We start from the raw sequence: 27,004 nt of genomic DNA on the forward strand, positions 1-27,004 counted from the left end.
ACGAGGTAATAGGTTCAGTTTATCTTTCCAAGAGTTCGGAAATGAGTTTTCTTGGGGAAATTCATTGAAACATACCCATTGGGGAGATGATTTACTAAGTTAGAAGCCCAAATAAATGCTTCATGAAAACAAAAATTCGGAGACAAGGTTTCCCTGAGTTGCACCAACTGCCTGGCTTTGCTTTGCTTTTAAGCTAAAATGAAAACCTTACATTAAGCAAGACTATCATTTGGGGCCTTCTATTTTAGTTATAAAATACTTTTCTCCCTTCTCTATGTATTGGGTAGAGTGGGTGGGGATCAAAATGGGTGGGTGTTTTGTTGATTTTGTCACTGTTGAAAATTGCTCTATAATTTAGACATTTTGTCATTATCATGGAGAAAAATTAACTTTTAAATGGTCACATTTATGAGATTGAATATTTGGATAGTACTCGTGGTCCTAAATGGATATTTCATATATATTTTTAAGTGCCAATATTATTAGATTCTCAAATCTCAGTGTGGGGAGATATTTTAAACATCTCGAGAATGATGCTTCTTGACTCGTTAAGAATTCATGGAGATGGCCTTGGAATTTTTTATACTCATGCAGTGGTAGCATTTGAATCCCACCTGGAAAATCTAGTGAAGAAGAAATGGTTCTTATTAAGCAAGTGTTGCAGGAGAAGCAAATGAAAGTATTTACTTGCGATATGAATGCTGTGAATGTAGAACATTTGCTGCTGGTTGATTTGATGATAGAATTGAGAATCCTAAAGTCAGACACCCACCCGTTCCCTTTATATATCTACTTTTGCAGCATAGAACGACATTGACAAGTTTCTGACAGTTTGTTCACAAATTATACTCTCCTGCATTACATAACTTCCCCCAAAATAGCATGTACCAATCCCAAGGGTTAAATATTTTGCTGCGACTAATGACTGGCTTGTGATTTTAGGTTTGTTATAAGATAATAGGTTTCTCAGAAACCCAGAGGAACTGAGCCCTAGGCCTTTGACTGGACCATTTTCTGTGTGGATCACACTATCGCTTCTTCTAACTTCATTTTTAATTTCAGAATCGCAAAGATCATGTATTACAGGAGAGGAAGGGAGTTGAGTTTAATTTTGTGTTACTTTCACTTCTGATGCTATAATTATAGAAATCATTGGGATTTCTCCTTTTTCTCTCATTAGAGCAGTGGTATTCAGAAAAATATTTCCCCCTCTGATTCTTCATAATATAGAGAATGCATTCTTTTGCGAAAAATAGTTGTGTTTCTCTGACAAAAATGGAAACGTTCTTAGTCCTGAGGCTCATGGGGAGCTGTAAATCAGGTTTGAGTTAGCCTTCTTATTTGCTGACAGTATGAGTCTTATCTATGTGAGAAATAACACAATTTTCCACATTTCTGAAGCTGAGGGCTTTGAGAAGAAGCAAGAAAAGAAAAATATTGAAAATTTCAGACAAGAAAAATATGGAAAATATGCCAAATCAAGATTAGGAGGGAGGGAAAACTAGGTTCAGGCAATTGTTGCTTGGTGTGTTTCTCTTAGTTTATAGCTCATTTTTAATTTTTCCATTAAAATAATATTCCATTTTAATGCTGTTTCTTAATCAAGCGCTATTTACTAATTGTGTACCATTAACCTAGAGTGTGCAGACCTCAGAGCATGAAAATGCCAGCTGCAGCCCTGTTTGCAGGCCAGATGACCGGAGGCTAGCTGGATTTTCAACCTTGATTTTTCCACCCACACAAACGGAAGTGTGAGTTACCACAAAAACCCACGTTGCCAGTTCAGCCTGCAGGGAGCCCCACAGCAAAAACCTGAGAATGCACTTTGGGGCCCTTCTGAGGTTCTTCTCCATCCAGTTCTGAATAGATTCAAACTTTGCAGGAAGGAGAGGCTGGTTCTGAAAGTGCTTTTCCACTCTGCACCCTGCAAGCTGGGGGGTGCCATATTTTGACCTGTTAGATGGCTGAAGGGGACACACAATTTGCAGTTCCAAATGAGCTGGAATTAGTAGGATTTCAAGGTGCCATGGGCAGAATAAGAGCTGTGGGGTGGAAGCTGGGACACCCAGGTCCCCTGACTGTGCTGCTGGGTGTGGAGCACAGACTGAGCGTTAGTGAAACAGGGTTCATCAGCTTCGAGACCTCTCTTCCCCGCTAAGAGGCCTGGCTCCCGGGGCCTGCGCTGTGTGCTGGTGTCATAGTTTCCCGGAAATAAATAAGGCCCAGTCCTATAGTGGCCTTTATATATGTTCCGTTTGTGGCCTGGCTTGTGCGGTGGGCATTCGCTCAGAGCTCCCTATGGGCAATTTCCACATGCAGGTTTATGGGAGGCCTTAATCAGGGACCCTTCATTTGATATCTCTTCTAGAGTTTTCTCCCTTTCTCAGGCGTTCCTCTCTCACTTGCTCTTCTACATCTTTTTGCAGTTCCCTTCCTTGCTTAGCTTAGAGGTCACTGTCACTGTCACTGTCATCCCGTTGCTCATCGATTTGTTAGAGCGGGCACCAGTAACATCTCTCATTGAGAGACTTATTGTTACTGTGTTTGGCATATCCAATAAGCACAGGTAGCTTGCCAGGCTCTGCTGTGCGGGCTCGATACTCTTAGTAGCTTGCCCGGCTCTCCGAGAGGGGCGGAGCAATCGAACAATCGAACTCGGGTCGGTGGCGTGAAAGGCGAATGCCCAACAGCTGTGCTATTGCTCCAGCCCAGCTTAGGGGTAGAGAAACCAAATAAAACAGGCTTAGAAGAACTATGAACATATGAGGAAGCCCTTTTCACCTTGCACAGTGAATGGAGCTGGATTCAGTACAGGGGGCTGGATGCTTCCCTTTCCCCCTCTCCCCGGCTGCTGCCTACCTTCTGACGTCAGTGGGTGTCTGGAATATTCAGACTATTCACGAGTCTAAGTGTGCAGAATCCATGCATCTTTGACTGGCTCACCCTGTGGAGGTGGATTCAGAAATGTTACCTAGCTCTGTTCCAGGCAGAATCTATGCAAATTCTTCAGATATTAGCTTAATAGGATATACTTAAAAGTATATCATCAGTGACTCCCAGACATAAGAGAATGATTTGGAAAACTCATTCCCGGATGAAAAGCCAGACTGTTCTTGAAGAATAATAGTGATAAATTTAAGTTATATAGGCACAGTGCTTTCTTGTGAATATGGATTGTCAATAAATAAAAAGTTTCGGGTTACTGAATCAGATGACACAGTTATAGAAAATTTATTTAGAACGCCTAAGCTCAGAGTCAGTTTCTTCTGGGGTGGTAGAGGATGCATTTTCTTTTTCATTGTTGGTAGCTTAAACTGATTGATTATTGAAAGTAAATAATAGTTTCCATGAAAAAGTCATACAACTATGGAGTTTTGGTTAGACAAGGCTGACTTTTATTGTTTCAGAGATGTAGTGTTAATGTTTTTTTGTGTGTCTGTTTATTTAACATAAAATGCAAATCAAATCCAGTGAGATTTCTTTCCCAGATGTTGGCAGCTTATACCCCAAAATAAAAAACTAGCAACATGTAGAAACCTATCTTTTGGAATGTCCTTTTTTAAAATTCAGTTTTCTCCTTTGCTTATCACACATTTACTTACTATCTGAGATCTTTGGAAATTATCTTTACCACCTACATTACTTTGTGATCATTTGTGTTTTAGAAACAGATTATTTATAAGATCACTTGTAAAAAGACAATTTAAGTCATGAAAAATGTGTAACTTGATGACCCATTTTTTAGACTTTCAAAAAACAGTGTCCACTCAACAGAATTATGTTAGGACAAGGAGTTGCGTTTTTTTTTTTGCCTATGAGTTTAGATATTTTATGCCTCCCCTGGTAAAGCTAATGTATGAGGTTGATGTATGCATACCTATATATTAGGGAAAGGTGAACATTTAAACTAATTTTTTCTAAAAATTTCAGTATTTTATTATCTCCTGAAATGTTCAACTGCTCAAATATTTGAGATAGATGATATATATAATTTTTTTAAAAAGGAGTTATAAATCAAAGCAAATGGCATAAAACAAGATGAAAAACTTGGAGAAGTAGAATTTCCAGAGCCTTAGACAAAGATGGCTTTGCTTGATATTCACTGCTTGTCATGTAGTAGATTAGAGTTAACACAAGCATTAAAAAACAGCCATGAAATATCAAGAGATACTTTATAGCTCGACTGATAGTATGCATCAGGCACTTGTCACTGAATCCAGGGAACATGACTAATTTTCCTTAATAATGTGGTATTTCAAAGACATTTATATGTAGTCTTCAAAGACATTTATATGTAGTCGATAGGTAACCAAGATAATTCAGAAAGTAGTTCCTTAAAGTGGCCTTGAATTGCTGTAAATGTAGCAAGAATACCAATTTATATTTAGTGCATTAAAAAAACCTGATTAACATTTAGAAATGTAACTGCCTTAAAGTAGGGTAACCTAAATGTTTAAAATATTGATTTATGTTTGCATGACTGTGTGTTGGTGCTGGAGAATTAGTTATCAGACCTAAACAAAACTATGAATGTGGAACATAGCATGAGAGTTATGTAACTTGGAATTTGGGGTAACAATAATACATTATTTAAATTGTTCTAAAAGATTGAAAATGTGGCTCACTTGCCCCTACTCCCCACCCCTCCTGCTATCTGGGAGACTAGTTCCCAAGCTAGAATTCTGTGTTGTAGAGAACAAGCATTCTATAGTAACATTTGAGTTTATAGGGGCTGAAGCAATAGTATAGCAGGTCGGGCACTTGCCTTGCATGCAACGAACCCAGTTTCCATCCCTGACATTGCATATGGGCCCCGGGCACACGAGTGATCCTTGGGCACAGAACCAGGAGTAAGCCTGGGACACTGCCAGGTGTGGCTCCAAACCAAACCAAAACAAAACAAGACAGAATTTGAGCTTATCATGTTTGTCTGGCAGATAAAGCAGAACACATAGAAATCATGATAAGACACACCCACTTAAGGATCAGCTTTTAAACAACTGAAGTTGGCGGCTTAATTTTTCTGTGTAACCTTGGAGGATTTAAATAGTCTCTACACTGAGCACAAGGGAGAATATCCCAAATTTGTATGCAATTACTTCTGCTCAAAGAACCCACCTCTATTAAGCAACTGTGATGTCCAAGTCATACACTTGTTCCTCTGGCTATGAGCCTCTAAAGATTTAAATTCTGACATCTCCCTAAAAGTTAGAATCTCTTTAGACCTTTTTCCAGCTTAGTCAATAGACGTAATTGCCCAAAGTGATTATGTAAGATATTGTCCTTGATGGAAAAGATGAAAGTGCAAGAAATGATTAAGTAGCATTCTAGACTTCTTATATTTCATTAGTAAAGATGGCCTCTAATTACTAGGTTCAAAGTCCCCATTGATCAATATTAAATAGATTTCCATTTGATAACATCTCTGTGAACAGTTTCTAAGTCTAATATATTAGGCATATACTTCATTTTACATGCTTACACACAACACATTTCTCCCCCAGAGTAGAGGTTATTGTCTAGTTGTACATGCATACTAATTAAATCAATTAGTTATTAATATAAAATGATGCACTCACTGCAAGAATGACTATTGAGTCATTTCCCCACTGAGCAACATGCAGTTTTGACACATCTGAAGGCTGATGAAGGACTGCCAATATTAAGTGCTCTTGCCTAGAGATGAACATCACCAAAACACACCGGTAGTTTCACATTTGCTCGTTTCCACGAACACAGTCACCCTCTCATTGAACAGCTTCTTCTGACTCTGTCGCAGCCTAAAGTCACCAGTTGATCGTTGCAGTGTGAAATGGTGTTTTGCTCACTGAACGTAGATCACTCTTACTCTTTCCTTTCCAGAGTATGTTTTAACTCGGCAGAGTGGCAGTAGGGCCAGTAGCTGAAAGATTTATGGTGAGTTTATGGCACTAGAATTAAGTTATTAGAGAAGCTGAAAGAAAATCAGGAGAGGTCATGGTCGTAATATTTGTGGAGGTGACTTCCCAGTTACTGTAGGATAAGGAGTACTTTAAATTCTTCTTAAAGTGTTGCTTCCCTAACAATAGTCCTCTGAAACTTAAAGATACTCCTCTGTCTTATACTAAGAAGTCCTACGCTTCTGACACTTCCTGTGTGTTGTGATATTGTCTCTAATTACCACAGCCCATCGGGGTAAGTCTGCTTAAGATGATTAAATCAACAAAGGGCACCGACTCAAGAGAATGTGCTCTACTGGTGTTCATTCATGTGAATGCAGTGGTGATTCATGACGCGTTTTACTGGGATTTGAAATTTTACAGGAGTCATCAAGACCGCCCTTCCCAACATGGATAGAGAGGCTAAAGACCAGTATTTGCTTGTTATTCAGGCAAAGGATATGGTTGGTCAGAATGGAGGACTCTCAGGAACAACGTCGGTCACCGTGACCCTGACTGATGTCAATGATAACCCACCTCGCTTTCCTCGAAGTAAGCCCGGCACATGCGCTGACTTTCCTTGCCGCTCTGTAAGAATGTCTCTAAAAGGGAATTATTTATAAATAGCCTTCATGGAAATAATTCTACTGCATTCTCTGCCAATTATCTGGAAGCATGATTTTAATTCAGAAATGACAGATAACAAGGGTATTGACAGTAAATTGAGGCCATCTAATTTTTTTGCATGACTTCTGTCTTAAATATGACATTTTTGGATCGCATTTTGAACACCTGACCATGGATTATGTCTTTGACTTTAATTTTTGCCTTTTTCATACATCCTATGAGTTGTGAGGCTGTTGCTGGTAGAAATACCCCAATGCAGTTCTTTGGTTCTGCATTTTAAATGATGTTGCTATATTTTTACCGAGAGTGCAGAACTCTCTTGGTTTTCATTCCATGCTTTGTGATAACTAGTGCATGCCCCTTTCACATTCCTTGAGCAGTGAAACCATGTATTTCTTATGCAAACAGTCAGTGATTGAAAAAAAATTTACTCCATGGACCAGAGAGAATGTACAGGAGGTAAGACACTTGCCCTGGATACGGTTGGAGTCTCTGGCTCTCTGTATGGTCCTTGAAGCCCCTTCAGGGTCCCTTCTGAGCACAGAGGCAGAAATCACCTCTTAGCACCACTGGGTGTGGCCAACCCTCCCTCCAGCCACTTAAAACCAGTCTAGAGAACCATGAAATGACTAACTCTGAATTATTGCTGTGAACAAGGCAGTTTTTCATTTAACCAAGTAAAAGAAAGAAAAAGTTCCTCAGGTAAAGATGTCCTGCTTATAAAAAATTTTTAGTGCTCTTTTAGTTTGTAGTGAAGCTTTTCAGTGTACTCCAGAAGGTAAGGAAAATGCAGAGACTATAATGTCTTTGAAATGCTGGTCATAGGAATGAGTTAGCACCTTCCAAACAAATTTTACAAGCAATCATTTCAAACAAGGGTGCTTTTTCTGTAAATGGGAATGCCTGTCTCCTTTCCTTTAAATATTTCAGCTTTATATGTTTCATTTTAATTTTATGCACTTTAAATATTATTTTTGTTTCCCAGGCATTTCAGCATCTCATGGTAAATAGAGAAAATTTTACCTAAGTTTAGCATTTAAGTAATATCTTCCCTCCCTCCCTCTCTCCCTCCCTCCCTCCCTCCCTCCCTCCCTTCCTTCCTTCCTTCCTTCCTTCCTTCCTTCCTTCCTTCCTTCCTTCCTTCCTTCCTTCCTTCCTTCCTTCCTTCCTCTCTCCCTTCTTTCCTTCTTTCCTTCCTTTTTTCCTTCCTTCCTTCCTTCATTCATCCATCCTTCCTTCCTTCCTTCCTTCCTTCCTTCCTTCCTTCCTTCCTTCCTTCCTTCCTTTCTTCTTTCCTTCCTTCCTTCCTCCCTTCCTTCCTTCTTCCCTTTTTCCTCCCTCCTTTCCTACGAAGAAGAGTGCTTGTTGAAAAAAAAAAAGTTTAAAAAGCTATACTGTTCATGTTATGTGTGTGTTTCCTTTTAGTCAAATAATATTATTTTACTGATGCCCTATTGGGTTTGTGTATCTGTATACAACCCACACACATCAGTATGAGCCTAGTTAAATTTATGAGCTCAAAGAAGACTAACATTGGTTTACTTTCATTTCCTTCTCCAATGTTTGAATACATTTTAGAAACATACCATGTTTTAGTAATATACTATGTTTCACTGACATGCTGTTCTGAAAATTGTGTAACACCATGTCATCAGAAATAGGCTTCTGTTGGCCTATTGAAGTTCATGCTATGCTATTTTTGTTTTATGTTTAATATTCAGTTTATTATTTCCAGTGACTATAAATCTATCATGTTTATAATTTCATTATAAATACATCATATAAGATATTTATAGATACAGGTATATTACATTTATAATGCATCAAAATAGTTATAAATATATTTATAATACATTTATAAATTTATCGTATTTACAGTTATATTAAGTTGTCCACTATTGGCTAACCTCCTCTTTCCGCACATCAAAAAACATCTGAGGCTAGAAGGAAGGTGTGTCTTGTACCAGTATTGTTTTAGCCTCCTGTTACAAAGCAAAGATTTAGTCATCAAGTGTTTTCATCGGTTAGCCAGCTAACCGATTTCATTGGTAAAGTCTTTGTTCATTTTGTTCTTCTGAATTTCACAGGGTCTTACCAGTATAATGTCCCAGAATCATTGCCAGTGGCCTCAGTTGTGGCCAGAATCAAAGCTGCCGATGCTGATATAGGAGCTAACGCTGAAATGGAATATCAAATAGTGGATGGAGATGGATTGGGGGTGTTCAAGATTTCTGTGGACAAAGATACACAGGAAGGAATCATTAGTATCCAGAAGGTAATGTTTGGTTTTTATTCTCCAGTGAGAGTAACATCATTGAGATGATTAAAGGGCCAAAGCTGATTTGATGGAAGATTACGTTAGACAAATAGATTAGCCATTTGGAACTGGGATGGTTTTAATTTTATTAAGAAAAGCTAAGATCGGAGAGACAGTCTCAGAGCTAAGAGGCTTTCCCTGCATTAGACCAACCCTGCTTCCAAATCCCTGATACTGCATGGGGTTCCCCGAGCACTGCTACCAGGGGTCACTACTGAGCGTAGAGCTAGGAATACACCCTGAGCACTGCTGGGTGTGAAAGCCCACCCCCACGCGCCCCTAAGGAAAAAAAGTCTGTATTTGTTTCTAGGTATCAGAATCTTAGGAAGTCTTCTGTGACCTTTGTGATCACATTATCGATTTATCTTCTGAGTAAACACATAGCCCTTATCTAAAACACTGTGGATAAATATTGTAATAGACCAATGATGAATGTGCATTGAAGTAGCCAGCTTGAATTTGGCTTTGACTTTAAAGGACCAGCCATCTCATCATTGAGACACACATCCCCCTACAATAAAATAAAACCCTAAAAACAGCCCAGTGCCCTTGATAAGCAGTGTAGATAAGCAACCCCCAGGTAGAGAAAAATATAAAATAAGGTCTGAGACAGACTACAGGATGTTGACAATTGGCTTTATTATCAATGATTCTTTTCAAAATTTATGCTACCGGAAATATTTGAAGCAGTCCCACAGAGCAAGGTATTTGAGAAGCCTAACACCCTCCTGTCAATATAAGTACACAGAGCTTGAAAGTAATTGTAATCTGAATAATTCTATAATTCTACAGGCCATGCTTAAGTTAGCTCCCAGCACTAATTAGATAATGGCAGACATGAGGTCTGTTTTGTATAGACAAAATCGTTTGCCAAGTGTTGTTTTTAAAAGTAAGCAAACATAATTCCAGTACAGGCTTATTATCTCAAATACCCGAAATATCGAAAACTAAAATATATATGAAAACCCCTCAGCTCCTGTGTGCTGGGATATATCCAGGTGGAGAGCTCTGTAATTAACACTGCTCAATTATTAACAGACATCAATAAAGAAAGTTGTATTTTTGTTGTTCTAGGAAAACATATGTTTGATTTCAGGCCAATGGGCAAAACATTTCTGCAATTATTTCCAGTGGACAGCTGCTGTTTTAGCTCTGCTGGTGACAATCTGTATAAAGTTTTAATAACGAGAAAAGGCCAACTGTTGGTGAAACCTATTTTTGTCTAAAGTAAAAGAAATGCGTTCAGGAACAGTGCTGTCCATAAGATTGGAAATAATCCTCTAAAAGCAATCTGCTATATTCAGGAATTTCAAATTGTCTACTGGTATTATTTTTATTGAACATGTACATGTTTCTGTTATAACGTTAATAATATAAATCTCAAGAAAAGTGCCTTTAAATGAGAAATATTTATTTTAGTACAAAAATACAAAAAAAGGAATATTTCCCTGTAATTCCTTACTATTTCTGGACTTTATGAAGGATTAATTATAAAAAGGAAAATGGAATAAAATGCATTTAATGTCAGAGCATGAAACTCACTGAAAAAATGGATAGGAAAAATAATAACTTAGAAATTGTAGTACCGTGATGCCAGTGAGGACCCCAGGTGGGGAAGAGAGGGGCAAAAGCCGCAAGAAGGGGAGCTGCTGCCCCCAGGAACTGCTATTGAGACCATACGCAGGCCTTCCCGGAGAGAGGGGGACAGAGAGGGGGAGAGAGAGAGAGAGAGAGAGAGAGAGAGAGAGAGAGAGAGAGAGAGAGAGAGAGAGAGAGAGAGAGGGAGAGAGAGGGAGAGAGAAAGTGAGAGAGGGAGAGAGAGAGGAAGAAAGAGAGAGGGAGAGAGAGAGGAAGAGAGAGGGAGAGAGAAAGTGAGAAAGGGAGAGAGAAGAGAAAGAGGAAGAGAGAGGAAGAAACAAAGAGCAGGAGAGATAGAGAGAGGGCAGAGAGCAGGAAAGAGAAGGAGAGAGAGAGACGGAGAGATGAGAGACAGAGAGAGGGAGAGGTAGGAGAGAGGGAGAGACAGGATACAAGAAGGAGAGGGAGAAAGGGGGTGAGAGAGAGGAAGGGAGGGGAAGAGAGGGTAATGCAGAGAGAGAGAGAGAGAGGGAGAGAGAGCGCTAGTTCTCTAGTCCTGCAGAGTAGGGGAGCTGAGTGCGCATCTGAAGCGGGGTGATGTGGGCATGCTCGGGCACCCTTGCACTGGCACAGGCAGCCCTTGGGCGCGGGCCGCGCATGCGCCTCCTTTCTTCAAGCCCCTAGAGCGTTTCTCCCAAGCTGCCCATGACCTTCCTGTCCAGGTGAGAGCCCATTGCTCAGGTGGTGGCCGAGGGGGTGGAGCAAGCAGTTACAGACAGCCTTCTCGGGCTTTCCTTCCCAGGCCTCTGCTCCCGCGGGAGCTTCTCTTGGAGGGGGTCCCCCCTTCTCCCCTGGGTTCAGGTCTCACCAGGCCTGAGTTCCTGTGTCCCCAAGGTGGGCCCTGGCGCCCTGGGCTAGCAGGTTTGATTATTTCTCAAGAACTCACTGCCTCTGGGACCTTCCCTCCCCCCTCCCTGCCTGCCTCGCTGCAGTTAGACACAGTGAGTAAGTGCTGCTGGACCTTGTGTTAGTCCTTCAGGCTGTGAGAGTTTTTTTCATTGTATCACCGAGAGATACACGATTACAAAGTTGTTCCTGAGTGGGTTTCAGTCAGACCGTGTTCCAGCATTTTCCCACCACCAGTGTCCGAATTTTCCCTCTCACCACCTCTCCTTCTGCATTAATGACTATATTTGATATTCTCAACAACCTCATCAAGGCATTAATAAAGTGAAAATACAGATTTTTAAAAATATTTTTTATTAGTGAATCACCTTGAGGTACAGTTACAAATTTACGAACTTTCATGTTTGCATTTCAGTCATACAGTGATTGTTTACCCACCCTCCACCAGTGCCCATTCTCCTCCACCAATGATCCCAGTGTCCCCCCACCACCCCCATCCCAACCCCCACCACCCCACCCTGCCTCTGCAGCAGGGCATTCCCTTTTGTTCTCGCTCCTTTTGGATGTTGTATTTTGGTATAAAATATAAAATTGATATAAAATATAGAAATATTTTAAGTGCCTAGTTGTAGTTAAATATGGCTAGATATTATGTTGTCTTAACACGAAGTTTTCTACATTATTGGAATAAGGTGATGATGCTGAACAATGATTTTATTTAACATTTTATTTTATTTTCTTTGACATTTTATTTTCCATAATTCTCTTCATTATTTATTTACAGTTTATAAAGTTATGATAAATATAGCTTGACATTATTTTTTATAATTTATTTATTTTTAATTAGTGAGTCACAGTGAGGGTACAGTTACAGATTTACACATTTTCGTGCTTGTTTTACCCTCATGCAATGTTCGAGAGCCCCAATTTGGGGAGACTGTCCCCAAACATCCAGGGTCTTCCGTGCACAGGGCAAGTCTTCTTTCAACTGAACTTTCAGCCCCAGAAGACTGATTTAGTCTAAGAATTTTTTTAAAAAAATATTACTTTATATCAATAATTAATAAATATAGATAAATATATATTTATATCTAATATTTAAGGCAGCCCCTCAAATTTCCTCTTGCTCTGCTAGTGTATAAACCTGATCTGATGTTGAAGTTTATTTTCATGAGGGTGTATTTCCTATATTAGGGTGGAATCACTAAGCTCAGGCTGCAAAATAACCTACAGCAGCGTTCCTCAATCTGTCTGACTTGTTTTCTTTTTCTCGGTCATTTTTCTACTTCATTCACATATCATTCCCTATGTAGGTCCCCTACAATATCCTCAGAGCACACAGGGTCTTATGACCCCGGATCTTAACCTTAATCTCTTAAGATAATGGTCTATAATCTAGTTCTGTACATTCTCAATCTTTATTAAGTCATTTTGATAGCATGCATGCACATTAAGACATCAGCCTTGTTCTGTGAAAAAACATACTTAAGCAAACCCATGATTTATATAATAGAAATAAGTGGAAGTCAGGATCTTCCTCTTTTCTTCTTGCTAAAAAGTCTTTAATGTTAGCAAATGTGGCATCCCGTTTTCCCCCTTCCCTCCTTCTTCAGACAGTTCTGAGTAAATAAGAGATGCTGGTGTAGTTACCTTGAATATATCAGCCTAATTTTTATTTCCAAGGTTTCTTCCACCCCCAAACTCACTTTTTTCAAAGGTATAATTTTGCATTGTCTGCTAATATATTCTAACACCTACCCAAGCCAACTCAGAGTTCTTACTGATGTTGAAATTTGCATAAATAACTGACGCCACTAAGAGTTGATTAAAAATAGTAGAAATGATATATTTACTTTTTTTCTTTTTTGGCTTAGTGATTTTTGAGGTTTTTTTTTTTAATGTAAAAGTTCCATTTGGTATGACAGTTCTAGTTTCTGGATGAAAAAGTGCAAATCAATTGAAGTTTTTCTCATTTTTTAGCAACTATTTCACAGATTTACTAAAACATAATTGATGTTCTACATGCAACAACTCTTCCTGATCCTATTTCAGGTCTTCATGAACTTAGAAAACTATGAGCAGGGCTCACCATTCAAGTCTTTTTAAGATGTATTGACCACCTTGAATTATTTTTACTAGTATTTAACAGATACAGATAACGCTATTTCTCAGTTCTACTTAAAAATCTAGATTAGACACTAAGCATTTTTAATTCCTAGAAGTAACTTGAATTTACTTCAGGGTCTCCAAGCACCCCTTCCTCCCAAGGGATTCTCTTGTACTGTTTTTAGACTCATGCTAATTTTCTCATTTCTCCCAATGTACATTTCCTCCTAACCTTTCCTCTTTAAACCTGGTGAAGGTAAACTGGGGAAATAAATTCTTTTGCATAGTTTGTCTCTTGTGTACTGAAATGTGCGTGAACATTACGGATGCTTCTCTCCAATGTTGAGAGCCCATTCAATAAAAATGTGGTGACGAGGGGCTGGAGCATTAGTACAGCACAGCGGGTAGGGCGTTTGCCTTGCATGTGGCCAATCCGGGTTCGATTCCCAGCATCCCATATGGTCCCCTGAGCACCGCCAGGAGCAATTCCTGAGTGCAGAGCCAGGAGTAACCCCTGTGCATCACCAGGTGTGACCCAAAAAGAAAAAAAATGTAGTGATGATGTCTCAGCACACAGATAGTGGGAACCAGAATCCAGAATGCTGGAATCCGGATATGGAATGCAGCCCTGGAATGCCGACCCCGGTGAGGGTCCTGTCTGCTTTCTTTCGTTTCCTCTCCTGGAAGAATTTCCCCTTAAGAAAGCCTGTTGCCTTTATGTTTATACCAATACGCTAAAGCCCTCGGTTATGTAACAGTCCAACCAGATAGATCCATATTGTTTAGGTGCCTGACCAAGGAATGCTTTTCTTTTCCTTTTAATGATTGTTGGTTCTAAGGAATAAATTCTGGTCTCAGTAGCACAGTTGGGGGCTCTTGGTCTCCAAGGCTGTTGGCCCCTTGATCCCTTGCTGTATCTCTCTTATTGCCATCTCTTGTGTATTTTCTTAATCCTCACGGCATCTGTGCTTCAGACCTCTTTCCCTGAGGCTGGCAGGTGACACTCAAACAGAATTTGAACCCTCAGAACCAGAACCCAGAGAGCCAGAATCCAGAATTCTGGAATCCAGATACACAAATCCAACAGCTTTTTCATACGGGTAGCTGTGGTGATTACGATGTGGGTAAATATCTGGGGCTTTATAGTAATGTCCAAATAAGTTTAGGCTCACACATGATGGTCAGCTGATCACCTCAACGGTTTGTGCAAGGTTAGAGGAAGACCTTGAGCACTGGACAAATAATACTAACCTCCATGTAGGAAAGGCTTCGGAGATTTAGCCACAAGGGAAATTCCCAGAACAAAGAGTTCACATTAGGAGGAAAGTTCGGAGAATGGTAAGTGATGTTGGCTGGAGTGCATTGTGAGCGGGCCGAAGGTACCAGTGAAGCTGTGTGCATGAAAGCACTCTTTTGCAAAGTCAGTGCGAAGTAACTATAACATATAGTCATTCAGTTTGTAGTAAAAATTCTTGCATACAAATATTTGATATTAATTGGGGCTGGTGCAGTAGCACAGCGGGTAGGGCATTTGCCTTGCATGCGGCCGACTCGGGTTCGCTTCCCAGCATCCCATATGGTCCCCTGAGCACCGTCAGGAGTAATTCCTGAGTTCAGAGCCAGGAGTAACCCCTGTGCATTGCCAGGTGTGACCCAAAAAGCAAAAAAAAAAAAAAATTAATATTAATTAGTCACTTAGGTTTTATCTTAAGTAGTCTGTGAAGTGGGAAACTGCTGGGTTTATTTTTTCCATTTAGATCTGTATTATCAGATGAGCCTGTGATCATTGAAATTCATGTCAAGCATTTCTCTTCTTTTCAAATTTTTATTCCAATGACTAGCCTTATGTATATAAAATATAACAGCTTTCTGAGCTAATCTAATAGATCTTTTTACTTTTACTGTGCTTATTTAAATTTAAAAAATATATATTTTTTTGGTTTTGGCCAAACCTGGCAGTGCTCGGGACTTACTCTTAGCTCTGTGCTCAGAGAATTCTCCTTATGGCACTTGGAATTAACTCTATGCTGCTGCCTATGCCTGCTCTCTCTAGCCCCTTGCTTAGCTTTATTTTTTTGATAACCTGGGAGCCATGCCTGGAAGTACTGAGAGCTTGCACCTGACATTGTGGTCAAGGATCACCCCTGGCAGGGTTGATAAACCATAGGGTATGCCAGGGAATGAACCAGGGTTAGTCGTATGCAAGGCAAATGCCTTACCTGCTATACTATGGCTAATGTCTATTTTTATTGCATTTAAAACCTTGTAATCATTTTTGTTATCTCTCCTCTTCTTGTTCCATAATAATGTCTGATATATATAATAACTTTGGGGTGTATGTATATATTTTTAAAATTTTGTGTTCCAGAATTTTTCTAAGGTTAGTGAACATTGCTTAACTCCAAAACTATTTAAATAATTTCCAATTGTTTAATTGGGAATTCTTCTCAGTTCTTCTCAGTTCTTAAATTCATCATTTCTTGAGATTGCTGTTTAAAACTCAACACCATTCTATCATTCCAATTACATTAAAAAGAAATATATTGAGGGAATATGATGAAGTGATATGACAAATTGAAAAGAAACCGTAAAAGAATTGCTAATGAAGATATGCACTTAACTACTCAAAAGGTATTCGTTGAAGGGAACTGAGCCATATTGGGTAGGGCATTTGCCTTGCATGCAGTCAACCCTGGGTCAACCCCACTCTGATCCCTGGCAGCTCATATGTTCCCCTGAGCCCTAAAAGCAGTGGAGTGTGGCCCCCAAAACAAAGAAATTAAGAATTCCCCGAAGAATAGTTAGCATTAACTATAGCTTTTAATACTCAGAGCCACAGAAGCTAGTTAAATGCAATAGTTTCACTATTTAATTCATGAGAAAAAGGTTAGCACCATAGCCTCCAACCGGTGGCTTCCATTCAAGAACAATTCTTTCGGTCCAAATCCTTAAATCCCTCCTTTTTAAAGCCATTTAATCTGCTGGCCTCACAATGCTGTCTCTGCCCTCAAATTCAAGTGCTTTTTAATCATGCAGCAAATGTATCATGGGTCTCTATTTCTGAAGTGTTTTTGCTCACAGTTTCACAACTAAATTTTCTTCAGAGTCGTGGTAGTCTCAGAATGGAGGTCTGTTCTTAAGATTTCCTAGTTGTCATAACTATTGGCAGCTTGTGGCCACAGAGGATGACATTTTTCTTTTCAGTGATGCTTGTCAAAATTTCAATAAAACCGAGGTGCAGGGACTGGCGAGATGGTACAGAGCTGGAGACACATGCCCCGCTTACATGTGGCTGACCCTGGTTCCATCCAGGCATATGAGAGCCATCAGGAGCAGCCCTTGAGCACTGCTTCGGGGCTCCCCAAACTCAAAACAAACAAAAGTTGAGGTTTATATTCCACCTAAGATAAAATACATTCTCACAATGAATCATATATGTATATATATACACACATATTTGCACATGTACACACATACATATATGCATATATACACACATACATATGTGTGTATATTTTTGTATCCTGTAAATTATTTTACATGGGGAAGGAAAAATAATTTTTCCTCTACCCTTCTAAGTTCTTGGCTGAAACCTCTCTGTAATAAAAACAAACACAAAAACATATTAACAAGAAAAAAACAAACTGAAGTTTGATACATGTATACCTCATGTATACATGGGAGATTTCCAGGAGAACTAAGTAACTCTGTAATTGCCAAGTCATCACCTTAAATACTGTCTCCAGGTAAAGACAAATATGTTGGAGGACAGGGCTATGATTATGGGGCGTGGCCAGGGCAAGCTTGGTCCAAGTAGAGAGCTATTCTGTAGATTTACCTTCTTGTCTCCGCTAAAAATGGATTATCTGGGGGTCACTCACACTCCTATTCCTGTGTCAGAGAGAAAGACATCCTTTTAAGGGGAAATGTTGCTTATAGACATTTGTTTCTTATAAATAGGGTAACTGAATAGGGTAACTTCTACCAGGTTTTCTGAGCTTTCTCCTAAGACTACTAATTTTTAAAAGTAGTCATTTCAAGATAATCCTTATATCTCAGGAGAGTCCTTCCCAGAGGGGTCATTTTGGTTTGTGGATTTCTTTTTTAACTGAGATCACAGAATACTTGAAGACTCAAGGAATTCTTGGCAGTTATCAGTCCCTTACAACTTTTTGAAGAATAAGGATTGGAAATATTTCCCAGTGTTAGGGTATTTTATTTTTCACCATAAATAAGTCTTCTGTCTGAGAAACTTAGCTCTCTGACAGGGAAATACTTGATTGCTGAGTGTGCCCCCTGTTCTTTGTCATATGAGTCACTTTCTTCTGGCTTTTTGAGTCTTCTCTTTCTCATGAATTCCCTGAATCTATTGCATTTTGATATCTCAGAACATATATTTCTTCATTTTGTCTTATAGGCCTTAGAATTCACATGTCTTTGGATTATCCACCCTCACATAACCAAGTTGTGTTTCTCTTCTGCTAATCTGTCAGATAGTAATTTGATTGGTCAGTCATCTCCAGGAAAACCAAGATGGGTCAAGACAAAGTGTTTCCTTCCTTGACATGCCAAAGAGACATATTTCGCTGGGGAATCATCTGTGCAATGCAGAATAGAATCTGGATTCCAGCTACAAGAATATTGACCAAAAAAACTATATATGTATCTGCGTAATTAGTTGATTTTCACTAAGGTGATCAATCAATTGAATGCTGCTATGGGAAGTTCGCCAGAAATGGACCATTTATCAATAAGCTTCCTGGTTTCTTCCAACTCTAAAAAAGCATTTACCTTGGAGCTTCTCTGAAAGGGACAACATTTTTGGGGGGTGGGGTAGCAGGGTGGTTCCAAGTTTTGGACACGGACCTCACATTTAGGATGTTGGCACTGTTCCACTGAGGCCATCCCTGGTCTGAACAGTAGAGGTTTATTTCCAATTTAAATCATCTTTTCCATTGGAATTCCTCTATTTCTCTGCTTGTGAAGCATGCTTAGTCATCACTTTATTTCCTCTCTATTCTTCAAGTACAATAAAAAGCACTCCCCATGTTTTTTCATACACAGGGCTTTGTCATGATTCTAATCAGATTTATTACACTTTCAGCAAATCATCAAATTCTGAAACATTTACATATGTTTCACTTGGCACCAAGTGGCTTAAGAACAGGCAGAGAACAAAAGAAAAATACATTTCTGAATAAAGATCTGTCAAGGGTCAAGGTGAGAACGTAGGCACCAGAGGCTCATGTCTCACACATGCACTGTGATCTCAGTTCAACCCCTGGCATGCATGGCCTCCCAAACTCCAGAGGGCGCTGTGAACCACACTGTAGTCCTAATGGTCCGTTAGTACTGCCGGAGATCGCTGGTGGCTTCAAGCAATGGCTTCAAGCCCAAGGAGCATCTTACTACCTAGCTGTAGCTTTAAACCATATGGCCTGGTGATCAAGTCTTGCAGGGAGTGCAAGTCTCCAGGTCCCCATGTATTGCTAAAGCCTCCCCCACCCCCAAGAAGAAACCAAAGATGTGTTAGAAAAAAAGTATAGACTTGCAGAAGCTTTCATTTTTAAGATTATTGCTTCAATGGCTTATGCAGGAAATGTTTATCAATATGGTTAAATAGGTAGGATCTACAAGGCTAACAATTTACGTTGGATAACATGGAGGTTTTGTTTTAGCTTAATTATCCTTTAAGAATCATACTTGCATCGTTTACGTATTTAAAAAGACAAAATGATGATATTTTAATGTGCTTAAATAACATAAAGCACATTACAAGTTATTTCTGTGGCCATTTCTAAATGATTTGATGAAAATCTTTATGTCTTGCTAGAAAGGGTTTCAAAATTTGCAAAGTGCAAACATTAAATATTATTTCATATGAACGAGAGTAATGTCCTTTTTATCTACAATTCCCTCTTTTTACATTTCCATATCATAACTTACAATTTAAGACCTTTCGTCTTTCATTTTTCCTTTGAGACATTGCAACATTTCCACTCATATACTTCAGTTTTCAATATAAAACCTCAGTTGGGATTAAACACAAAATTCTGTTTCTATAAGGTACATTACTATAGAATTGCAGCACAATGAAAAGTGGGCATTTTCAAGATGCATTTCCTATGACGGATAAGTACAAAGCCAGTGTTTGGCATATGGTTTGTTTGGAGGCTCATATTGTCACACTAAGTATATATTTGAGCTTATTCGGGTTAATTCTTCTATGCTATCACCATAAATCTCCTCATATCCGGACCCAAGGAAGGGCTGAAATACATAAACCCCATCAAGAACAAAGCATTATTGTAGCAGGATTGATAATGGTGCCATTATGGACGGGGAAGGAGAGTTAGAATACGCAGTGCTCACTTCGCCTTCTGCTCAGACAACAGCCTTCTGAACTCTGTGGTTTACTATCTTGTCACTGGAATCGCTGCTTTGTCTTCTATGTAATAATGAGGAGTTAATTCCCAGAATTAAGTGTGTATTTTGGGATGTTATCAAATGCTGCTGATGCGTGGGGGAGGAAAAGCAAACCAATAGCAGTTCCAATTTATTTGTCTTCTTTCCATTACGTTTTTCTGTCGAGGATTTTATTCAATTAATCCTGCCACCGTGGGTACACATTGCTCAAAGTGGAGCCAAGATATTTCTCTCCTTTGACTGTGAAAAGTTGTGCACTTGGGTTATTTTCGTCTTAAAGGCCAGATGTGATAAGATTAATGTAGGAACTAATTGGGTTCGCTTCTGAATTGCAGATCACATTTTTCACTTTATTCAGTTCATTGCTACTGTTTAACTATTCGGAGATGCTAACATCACTTAAATCATGCCCAGGCGTGCACGTCTCCACTTGGCTACCTGCTTGTTAAGGAGTAAACTTACTTGTGTTTGAGTATCCAAGATTAGAGATGAATTTAGGGTGTTACAGAGAAAATAAGGAATGCACATTCTTTGAAGAAAGTCATTAGAAACATAAATGTCAACACCTGATACACTTGATCAAAGAGACTAAGAAGTCACTCACTTGAGAGTGTTTTCTATTTTCTTTGATTTTGACAGTTAACAGAGGAGCAGTGTTTTCAATAGATGGGTATGTCAAAGGCAATTTCTAGTGAGTCTATGATAAAAAGAGGTTTTGTTTGGTTTTGCTAGTACTAGTCATAGAAAATGTACAATTTTTCCTTCCACCTTTTTTCCCATAGTGTACAGCTTCCTAAAGTTAGTGTGCATAGGTAGAACTATCACTGTCACTGTCGTCCTGTTGTTCATCGATTTGCTTGAGCGGGCACCAGTAACATCTCCATTGTGAGACTTGTTGTTACTGGTTTGGCATATCAAATATGCCACACGTAGCTTGCCAGGCTCTGCTGTGTGGGCTGGATACTCTCGGTAGCTTGCTGGGTTCTCCAATAGGGACAGAGGAATCGAACCTAGGTCAGCCTTGTGCGAGGCAAACACCCTACCCGCTGTGCCATAAGTAGAAATATCTACCATAAAAAGAACCTAAGAGATAATTTGAGGACTAAAAGACTAAGAGATGATTTGAGAACTAAACTTAGGTTTCTAGTATGATTCAGTTGATGGACTTTGATGCTTTTCCTTGAGAATGGGAGTGCAGTGATGATTCATATGGTTGGCAATATGTTAAAGCTGAGGTTCCCATAATATCTAGGTATATATGTCTAGAAGAGCATGAATAAAGGTTTGTAGCTCAAAGGAGAGCAGTCTAGAGTACAAATTTGGCACTGGGAGTTATAAAAATATATGCTCAGTTGTAGGAAGGGCTCATTGAGAGCCTTCGTGAAGCACGAATAGAAAATGGCGGAAAGGTGATTCAGACATCACTGCTAAAATATTTAAATCAGCAGGACAGAGAACAAGTCTGAGAAGTAAAATTGTTTCATTCTTCCAGTACTAATGCATTTTTAAATAGTTTAAAAAATAATGTAGGAGGCCAGAGCAATGGTGTGCATGTTATAAGGCTTGATGTGTGGTGGAGGAAAAGCAAACCAATCGCAGTTCCAATTTATTTCTCTTCTTTCCATTACATTTTTTCTGTCAAGGATTTTATTCAATTAATCCTGCTGCTCTGGGTACACATTGCTCAAAGTGGAGCCAAGATATTTCTCTAGTTTGAAAAGTCCTGCACTTGGGTTATTTTTGTTTTAAAGGCCAGATGTGATAAGATGTGAGAAGCTGACTCTGTTTTGACCCTTGGACACACATTTAGTTCCATAAGCACTGCAGGAAGTGATTTTTGAGTATAGAACTAGGAGTAAGCCCTAGGCACAGCACAATCTTCATCACCATCATCATCATTAATAATAAGAACTTGATGCACAAAACAATGGGAATTCATATTCAAAGAGAAGAATTATTTTATCAAAAGAGAAGGAAATGACAGATCCTAAAATCTACGTGAGGCAGTAAAGGAAGGATAGAACCAGTAATCAGTCAATAGATGGTTATGGGTCAAGAGGCAAAAGTTTCTACACGTGGCTCTGATCTCTCACCCACTTATTTAGTCATTTAGTCATTTCAATTTATTATGGTTGGCAATATTCTCTGGATTTGCTATCCAAATTGTCACAATGAATTGATTCTCTAATTAATTCTAATTCATTCTCTAATTATCTGCCTTTCCTTAATTGTATCAACTCACTAAAGCTGTGTAACAAAACACCCCAAGATCCAGTGCTTTGATGACAACAGCTTTACCTTCAGTCCTCAGCAATAAGGAATTTTGAGGGACAACAATTTGGCCTTGGGTCAGCAGGGTGATCGTTGGGTGGCCTTCCATGAGTGGATGCTCATGTCAGTGCTCACTTCCTTGGCGGCCACGTGGCTCTACTTCAGTGAATGCAGTTGTCTGCTGAGGACAAAGAAATCCTCATCTATGTCCCCCATCATATGAGGAAATTGCGTTTGTTCTAAGAATGACAAGACTGAGAACTGTGTCTCTCAAAGCTAATATCCAAAATTGTTTCCTTGTAGCAAGTCAGGCCACAGGAGATTTATGGAGGATGGGAGAAAAGAATATCAGAGGTAGACTGGAAGTACTGTAGACAGTGGGAAGAAAGGGAAAAAAAAGAGTTTGAATCCCAGATCTGCCCTTGAGAAAGTAAATACTTTCAGGTCTTACTCACATGAAATGATATAAGCAAGACTGAATTCCGGTCAGTCACTAGCTCCGTCATCCTCTAAATTAATTGTACTCATAGAACACAATAGCACAGCGGCCTTGCACATGGCCAACCTGGATTTGATTCCTCCATCCCTCTCAAAGAACCCAGCAAGCTACCAAGAGTATCTCCCCCAAACGGCAGAGCCTGGCAAGCTACCTACCCGTGGCGTATTCAGTATGCCAAAAACAGTAACAACAAGTCTCACAATGGAGACATTCCTGGTGCCCGCTTGAGCAAATCAAATTGATGAACAATGGACGACAGTGCTACAGTGCTACATAGAACACTTGTATGGATCTACACTATTTGATGAAGTTTCCTGAACAAACAGAAATAAAGTCATCTTTGGGCCATAATCTGCGTTCAGCTTCCCTGCAAATGTCTAACACCCTTTCCAGTAAATCATTGGGTATCTTCAGCATGTGTCAGAGGCTGCAGGCTACAAACCACAAGAATTCTGCATCTGAGCCATAGTATGGACTGTTTTACACACGGCTCAGGAAGCTGGTCCTTGCAAGACTTGTTTGTATTTCTTTCTTCTAAACTCAAAACAGTTCACATCAGTTCACAGTAGGAGACTGGAGGATGCAGCCTACTGACTTCCACCTCCAAAGATCCCCGAGTCCCCATCCCTGAAACCTGGGACTATTTTACATTCACACAACCAGTGGAACTGTGTAGGTGTAATTAAGCTGAGGACCTTGGGGTGCACACATTATCCCGGATTGTCTCATTGTCATCAGTGAAATCACAACCTGAAGGTCATTGTAGCAGGGAACTAGAATGAGTCAAAGTCAAAATAAGAAACAAGGTGGGGGTTGGGGATGCCCTTTCAGAGTGATGAAGGGCTTGATGGCTACAGGGCAAGTGGCCTCTTGGAAGCTGGTTCAATTCTACCCTGAGGCTCCCAGTAGGCAGAGAGCCCTGCCAACTCCTGACTCAGGACGCTGACCTGCAAACTTATAAGAAAATTTGTGGCTTCTCCTCTCCCTTCCCCTCCCCTCCCCTCCTCTCTCTCCCCTCCCCTTACCTCTCCCTCACTTCATTTTTATTTTCTTTGCTTTTTTCATCTTTTCTTTTCTCTTTTCTTTTCTTCTCTTCTCTTTTCTTTTCTTTTCTTTTCTTTTCTTCCTTCCTTTCTTTTTTTCCTTCCTTTTTTTTGCTTACCTTTCTTTTCTTTTCTGCCACTAAGTTTCTTCCCTCCTCCATGATAAAAAATTAATACTGAAGTCAAAGTGGATTATGTCTATGAGTGGAACTGTCAAGAAAGTGAGAGAACTTTCAGGAAGTCAGGATGGGTGAGGCACTGGGTGTCCACCCGTGTACCAGGTTAGTGACACAGGTCAGCAGTGAGCTTGGGAGGGAGTCCCCACCCCTCACTTATTATCATGACTGAATCTCACCTTCCATGCCAACTTCTCCCTGACTCTCCCTAGTCCCATCATTCTGGGATTCACAAATAATTTCTTTATGTTTGGTTTGATTTATACACCCGATTCATTCTGATTCTTCTTGTTGCTTTAGTCAGTGGCTCAAAGGTCCTGGAATCACTCTACCTGTTGGCAGCCGAGGATACATCAGGCTGTGGAACAACAAAGGAAGTTGTTTGGTTTCCAGTAGGGACCACTGTATGCATTAACAGTTTACGACTCAGGGCAGAAGTGGGGTGTATACATATATTTTTGTTTTGTTTTTAGGTCCCACACCCAGCAGTGCTCAGGGCTTCCTCCTGACTCTGTGCTCAAGGATCACTCCTAGCAAGGCTCGGGAGACCATATGGTGTGCCAGGAATTGAACCCAGGTTAGCCACAAGCAAGACAAGCACCCTACTTTGCGTACTCTCACTCCAGACCCAAGACGGGGGATTTGTGAAAGGCTCACACAGGGAAGTGGTCTGAGTTTTAGACCACTGGTCTTGAAAACGTTTTGATTAGTTCGTACATTCATCTGTCGCTTTATGACTATTTGATAAGGGTCTTCAGAAAGAAGCGTGAAGGGTTGAGCCTTTTTTTTTTTTCCTGATCATCAAAGAGATCTGAAAATAATTTCTGCTCCCCAGTAGGGAGAAACAGGGAATTGCTGAGTCAGCACCTACCCAGACATCTCTGCGTGGCAGGAAGTGAGTCAGTTTGACTCAAAGATGTTCTGTATATGTGCTTGTGAGCTTAAAACCCAGCCTTTCCTGGGCTTGGTTTTCAGACTCAACAGAATGCTCTGTCAAAAGTTTATTACAGTTGTGAGAATAGAGGAGAGTGAGCGGTAAATAAGCCTATTTTGTAAAACTTTTATAACAATGGTACAAGATACGGACTGTATATTGTTAACAGAAACTATATTTAGCAGCCTATGATGCTGCTTCTCTGTACTTAATTTTAACTAAAGCTCTAAAATTTATGTATGCATTTAATTGGTGAGCTTAGATGCTTTTAAAAGATGGTGCTAAATGGAGATAGCTCTACCTACTTAAATTGCTTTAATTTTTTTTTTTTTAATATTCAAGGCAGGACTCATTATATTGAGGTTAAAATGTTAATTTAAATTCTCATGGAAGTCATAGGCAAATCACATAGCTAGATAATGGAAATAATTCCTGATATTTATAGCCTTTTTCTAATCCTTTTAAGAAAATGTAATGTTTTAGGTCTTAAAATGCCTATAATTTTGTCTACAATGGTTGGGTTTCAATTTACTTTTGGAACAGTGGCTCTTCTAAGGACCAGGACCATCCAGGCAGAGTGTGAAATTTGTATCAAGCACCTGGCAATCAAAAGTGTCAAAGCAGGTATTTGTCAAGCTGAGATAGAGATTCAGAGAACTCTAAAGTGGATAGGAAAACATCCTCTGTGTGTGTGTGTGTGTGTGTGTGTGTGTGTGTGTGTGTGTGTGTGTGTTTGGGGAAGGTGGGGGTTGTTTCCTTCGCTCATCCTAAATTTGCTGACTCTTAGTTTACTGTTTTCCATTTGATTGATTTGACTTTAGATTTTTGTTGTTGTGACTGTTCCTCATCGTGTAATCAGTGAATCTCTATTATACCTGAGACAGTGGCTCCTAGAAGAGATCTGTAAGATTAATCCCTTGGGCTGCTCTCATCGATCCGAATGTCTAGTGCCATGAAGAGTGCATAGAATGGACAGCACCCCCCCTTCTCCAATTCACAGTGCACGCACACACACAAACACACACACACAAACACACACACACACACACAAAGCATGCCCAAGGAGCCGGTAACACTGTTACAGTTCTTGCCCCTTCATACACAAATCTCTACGGGTACATCAACCTGGCAGGTGCAAATGCACAATCCTATGTGTGGTTTTCAGATACCAATTGGGAACATCACTTCGCCCTATCTTCCATCAAATTGATACCCTAATTGTCCATATCTGACTTCAGGTTTCAGGATTTCCTCCCTACTTCCAAGATTACTGAAACCAGTTTCTGGGCAAAATTCTGCAGGTCAGGCTGCCATTGAGGGTTCTTCGGTGGGTGGAGAGAGCAGAGTGCAGTCTACACCGCTGACAACAGCAGGGTGGGGGTGTGTAGGAGCCACTCTGGGCTGCGGGCCTGATTAGATTCTAGTCATTGGATTGTTTTTTTTTTTTTGTTTTGGGGGATATTTTAGCTTTTGGGGATCACACCCAGTGATGCTTAGTGGTTACTCCTGGTGATTACTCCTGGCTCTGCACTCAGGAATTACTCCTGGCAGTGCTTGGGGGACCATATGGGATGGCGGGGATTGAACCTGGGTTTGCCACATGCAAGGCAAACGCCCTCCCCACTGTGCTGTCATCAAATGGTTTTCTACACAGGCAAATGGAGCTTTCTGTGTCTCCTTCAGAAGGACGTTCAGTTTAGGAATTGGAGCACGACTCTGGTGGCCAGGTGGTGCCAAGACCACAGAGAGATAGAGAGATGCTGTCTCCTTTGAGGTGACGTTGCAAATACTTGCCTCCTAATTTCTCAGGGCAGGCTTTTTGGAGTCCAAAAAATGTCCAGATGTCATGAAAATGTTATCCCTTCCAAAAAAGGCAGAGGAAAAGTTTGCCTGACAAGTCTTCTAAGGCTGTCAGGGGGCTGTGGGCCCCCTCCGTCAGGAAGCGGGTGAATGCGGTCAGGCTGAGCTTTCCCAGCCCAGTCTAGGGTGGGGTGAGAGGCAGGAAGCGCGGCAGTTGTGTGTGATACTTTGGGGAGTACACAGGATTTGGTACCACCATTGCGCTGCAGTTTATGGATTCATTCTTGCTTAGATAGGTTTCTACATCAGGATCAATCACTTTCAAGGTTTGCGAGATTTACCCACAAGATATCTTTAGAGTAAAATAATCATAAGTGGAAAGTTAGAAATGAAGGTGGCTGTT

At 40.1% G+C, this 27,004-nt stretch overlaps 1 protein-coding gene across 2 annotated transcripts in view; it reads left to right on the forward strand.

Annotated features, from left to right (window-relative positions):
* Positions 1–27,004, forward strand: part of CDH7 (cadherin 7) — a 158,768-nt gene that overhangs the window by 75,875 nt on the left and 55,889 nt on the right. For both annotated transcript variants that reach the window (XM_055126070.1, XM_055126071.1), the window contains exons 5-6: positions 6,303–6,470; positions 8,633–8,820. In XM_055126070.1, coding sequence (XP_054982045.1) covers positions 6,303–6,470; positions 8,633–8,820 — 356 coding nt within the window. The remainder of the gene's footprint in view (positions 1–6,302; positions 6,471–8,632; positions 8,821–27,004) is intronic.

The sequence above is a fragment of the Sorex araneus genome, chromosome 2 (genome assembly GCF_027595985.1).
Source record: "Sorex araneus isolate mSorAra2 chromosome 2, mSorAra2.pri, whole genome shotgun sequence".
Classification (NCBI taxonomy): domain Eukaryota; kingdom Metazoa; phylum Chordata; class Mammalia; order Eulipotyphla; family Soricidae; genus Sorex; species Sorex araneus.